Source organism: Guillardia theta (assembly GCF_000315625.1).
Source record: "Guillardia theta CCMP2712 unplaced genomic scaffold GUITHscaffold_373, whole genome shotgun sequence".
Classification (NCBI taxonomy): Eukaryota; class Cryptophyceae; order Pyrenomonadales; family Geminigeraceae; genus Guillardia; species Guillardia theta.
In genome coordinates, this window is record NW_005434307.1 from 3,784 (window position 1) to 8,272 (window position 4,489).

Consider the following 4,489-nt stretch of genomic DNA (forward strand, 5'->3'; position numbering starts at 1 on the left):
ATATGACCCCCCTTTCCCCACCCACCACCCTCCAGACTACAACTTCCACAAAAGACCCCAGAATGGGCCCCCGGCCAATCTCCGGACACTTAGCCTCCTGGCGGGCCTCCAGGGGGTCTGAGGCGGGGCTGAAGGCTGCAGTCGGTCTACTGACGGGCCCGGCCGGCAGGATCCGTCGAGAAACAGGGGGGTCAAGGGAGGTTTTCTTCCCCCTGGGAGAAATGTCCTATGGGTTTTTGGATCTGCGATATAAAAAAGTCTTGTCTCGGTCACGTGATGTGTCACGTGACCGGTCAGGTGAGCCTGTCAGCCGGGTCACGGCCCCTGTCAGCCGGCTGACATGTCACGGGCCTGCTGACACGGTCCGCTGACCGGTCACGGCCGCCCGGAGAGATCAGGCCCCCGGCCAATCTCCGGACACTTAGCCTCCTGGCGGGCCTCCAGGGGGTCTGAGGCGGGGCTGAAGGCTGCAGTCGGTCTACTGACGGGCCCGGCCGGCAGGATCCGTCGAGAAACAGGGGGGTCAAGGGAGGTTTTCTTCCCCCTGGGAGAAATGTCCTATGGGTTTTTGGATCGGGGTATTCGACAGAAACGCGCAGATTGTTTCGTTTCACAGACCTAAAACCTGAAGTATTTTAAAGGATACTCTTCTATGCCTTCACGGGTCCAAACAGGGCAATGTCATGTAAAGGGGGTGGGTACTATTTGGTACCAATTAATAATTATTAATAATAGTTTTATTCTTACGGTACAAAAGTACTTTTGAATCCGACCACCCCACCACTTCCCACTCATTAACCCCCCTAGTTCACTCCAACCACCACCCCTACCCCTCTTTGTACGAGAACGTATCTTCTCACAGGGGTGGTCGTCATACCCCTACAGTACCCCCTCCTTGCAGCCTGAGATACTATATCCAGCAGGGGTACTTCATCACTTTGTTGGAAAGTCTACAGTACCCCCTCCTGGCAGCCTGACATACTATACCCAGGAGGGGTGCTACATCACCTCGTCGGAAACCCTCAGTACGTTTCCAACGCACTCCTCCCTCCTTCACTCATCCCACATTGTTGCAGAGTATGTCATTGGCACAAAACTGTTGCAAACCTTGTTAAGGGTCGCACAATCTGTGGGAAACTCTGCAGTTCTCTATGTCATCTGTTCGTCAGACCATCTCTTACTTGTCAGAGCTACTCCCAATGTGATCCTCCACTACATGTTATGCCCATTGCACGTTGTCGGCACATTATTGGTATGAATTACTGACGTTGGTGAATGTTGTTATGGCAACTTTTATCGTTCAGTCCGTTCATGCGCGTTTATCTTGGAAGTACCTTTCTGCTACGTTGCAATACTAGTATGGAATTTGTAAACTCCTTGTTACAAGGCATGCATCACTCCACGTTTACTCCTTCACCTGACAAATACACGTGTCTCAACAACCTTTCCATCGCTTGCCGGATCTCGTCTATGTCCCTTTGGCCAAATGAATTCACTGCCATGTTACCAGACAGGCAGTCAGCTATTCCGCATAGAAATATGCCACATGACGATGTATCAGTCTGTCTCGGGATCTGAAAGTCGGTGAATAAGTTGAAAGTCGGTGAACAACATCGGCGATGTCAAGATTCTCTACTGACCTGGTTCGAAGTCATGTATTCCTGCTGCCAAACCTCCCCTCCATCTAATCCCTCTTGCTGCCATTGATATCGCAAGAAATCTGTCACCCAGGATAACTGGTTTGCTTTCGTGAAGAGATGCGCATACCTGCGACTATTTCCATATACGCCGATGGTGTGTCATGTCTGGGATCGTATAACCTGTCAATCCATCATTCCCAAGTAGGCAACCACCTTTCCTCATCCAAATGCAGTGTTCAATGTTTCCACACACACACCTGATCACTTTCGTCCGAGGCTCTACAACCATCAAACTCCAATGCACGCCTTGAATACTACCCGTGCCGTCCTGGTTCAGCTCACCCGTGTTCACAGGGATCATAATTCGCTTGTGAGTCGACCACGTCCCTGTTGGAAACCATCGTCGTAGTGAGTTGTAACCCTCAGCGATTGCGTCCTTCGACTGTCATGTCACATCAGAATGAATGGAATGTGGTAATCAATTGCTACCTTTGCAAGTTCGTGATATAGTCTCAACCTTGTGAAGAAGAAGGTAGATACAATGAAGTTGTTTCCTTCGCCATCCTCAGCCTGTGCTCCTCTCATTCGACGGTACGCCATTTCGCGTATGATTAGCAACTGTAAGAAAGCATTGATGGCCTCGTCTCGTACCCATTCACCATGTTGTAACACTCTGACGTCCTCGTTTGACAGAGTTGATTGTGAAATCACAAAACCCCGTTTCTGTGTTATGTACTCCATTACAACTTTCCTGCTGTACTGCTCTGTCCCGATCCATCTCTTGAGATATTCGCACCTTACATTTGTATCAAGTCGACGTGACAAATTTGACGGTCCTGGCTCTCCCAAATCTTCACCTTCTTCGGAGTCTTGTGACATTCCCGCAGCTTCCTGTACGTTCAGTTCTGCATTCAGGAAGTCTACCCCCGTTGACGGATTATGGTTTGCCACGTGAGGGGCGTTCTCTTGTTGCGCTTCATTGTTGCCTGTGTCGATCTTCTTGCAAGTACGTTTGTTGTGCCCGACCTCCCCACAGTTTCCGCAACATCGTTGTCGTTTTGGTGGAGGGTCGCTGTGTCCGTTTGTGTTGGCGATGTCATCATCTGTCATGCTTGAGGCAGGCAAGGAGCTTTTCTTCGACGACCCATGTCGCTTCTTCTCGGACAAACCCTTGTTGGGTATTCTGCCTTTCGGTCGTCCTGCACGCTTGGCTTTACACGGTGGAGGATCCAGCTTTGTATCGTCATTTCGAGGGAACCGTATGTCGTCTTGATGAGGAATCGATTGTCCAATTTCAAAGTCTTCGTGTTGAAAAGCGGCATGCATAGTATCACCCAACCAGATTTTGTCATACAGAGATGTGATGAGCTCTCTACCACTTGTCTTCCCCTTGTGTATCTTGTTATAGACAGATATAGCATGCATACAAGCTCTGCCTGTCTGCTCCCATTGCCAGCAAGGTCTACATTGTCGTTTTCCCAGACTTACGATGGACATAACTTTGTTTGACTGCGCAGTCCGCACCGTCACTGTCGTCACTCCTTCGTTACCAACAGTATCTGATACAACACATCTTGTGCTTGCCGTGCACGCCTTCTCATGCTCTTGCAAAACTTTCTTGCATAGGAACAGACTAGGCTCTTGCCCTGGTGGAGGGTTGTGAGTATGGTATAATTTCTGCAGTATTTCCATCCAACGCTCAGCCAGTATCTGGAAAAATCTCAATGGATCCGATGATCTGGACAGATTATGACGGAGCCTTGCATTTTCACTTTCAGTATTGTTGTTGCATCGTACTCCATAAGTCCTGATATATGAACCACGGTTGCCAGAAGAATCGTTTGGCTCTTTGCATTGCGCATACCTTGCCTGCTCAGTCCAAATGAACGACACACGATCATAAAACCCAGTGCTTACCCAACACTTGTGATCTATAGCATCGAGGTAATCATGTGCCACTGGATTGTGCTCTTGCAGGAGTGTCATAGCTTCGTCGAATTGGCGCACAGTCACTGCAGACTAATGTGTGTCAAGGACAAGTCATCATTTGTCAACAGACCTGTGCTTGCCAGAAGAATGGTTCAGTGGCAGGACATGTGCGTTTCCCTTTCTTGGTAAGACAAGGGGCATGTTGTTCTGTGAACATGTGTGACCCATCACGATTGGAATCGAAGATGATGACGATACCTCTACAATGTTGGTTGATGTTGCATAGCAAGTGGAAGCAACAGAAGATAACATCGGCTTCAGGCATAGCACGTCGCACCCCGGCCAGGATTGCCTTGCCCCGGTCGGTGATAATGGTCAAAGGCCCAGATTCGCGAGATAACCATTCGTTCAATCCAGTAGCCTTCAGTTGGTCCCACATGAAAGCAGTATTTTCTTCCGTCTCATCACCAGCCACGGAGCCTTCTTCTTTCCAGGAAGCAAACACCCCTGTTACCATTGCGTGTGAATCAAGCAAACAAGCCAAAGAGCATCAGAAGATACCTACTGCGAGTGGGACGATGGTATTAGTACCCAACCGCGCTTCAATCACCATTACTTTACCAGAATACCACCTGTATAGAATCATTACACTACAACAAAACCGGAAACAATAAGGAGTCAAGTGGTATACCTGTGTGTGATGTGACAGAAGTCCTGTCCAAGAAGGCGCAGACCAACCGTCTTCACCAAATGGATTATGGTTCCATTCGCAAGAAATGCTCCACTGAAAGAATTCCCCCTACTGGAACGTACCGGTGACATGACAACACCGCGGCTACCCTTGTTCAAGGAGGTATATTCCTCGATCCACTTCTCCAGAAGGAGATAGGAATCCCGATAATCGTCCCAAGACCCACTTT

At 49.1% G+C, this 4,489-nt stretch overlaps 1 protein-coding gene across 1 annotated transcript; it reads right to left on the minus strand.

The window, feature by feature from the left end:
* Positions 1-1,305: 1,305 nt before the first annotated feature.
* GUITHDRAFT_156652 (hypothetical protein) lies at positions 1,306-3,451 on the minus strand. The gene is made up of 6 exons (XM_005818126.1): positions 3,366-3,451; positions 2,130-2,185; positions 1,898-2,082; positions 1,768-1,820; positions 1,641-1,720; positions 1,306-1,574 (listed from the first exon to the last, which is right to left on the minus strand). Exons 3-6 carry the CDS (start codon positions 1,999-2,001, stop codon positions 1,395-1,397), a joined length of 417 nt encoding a protein of 138 aa, XP_005818183.1. The 5' UTR covers positions 2,002-2,082; positions 2,130-2,185; positions 3,366-3,451; the 3' UTR covers positions 1,306-1,394.
* Between the last annotated feature and the right edge of the window lie 1,038 nt (positions 3,452-4,489).

What these genes read in the sequence shown, in the direction of transcription:
- GUITHDRAFT_156652 (XM_005818126.1), bottom strand. Translation starts at nt 2,001, where the DNA reads ATGATCCCTGTGAACACGGGTGAGCTGAACCAGGACGGCACGGGTAGT. An exon ending in CCTCGGACGAAAGTGATCAG is followed by an intron (nt 1,821 to 1,897) that starts GTGTGTGTGTGG and finishes ATGGATTGACAG; the next exon opens with GTTATACGATCCCAGACATG. An exon ending in GTATATGGAAATAGTCGCAG is followed by an intron (nt 1,721 to 1,767) that starts GTATGCGCATCT and finishes CCTGGGTGACAG; the next exon opens with ATTTCTTGCGATATCAATGG.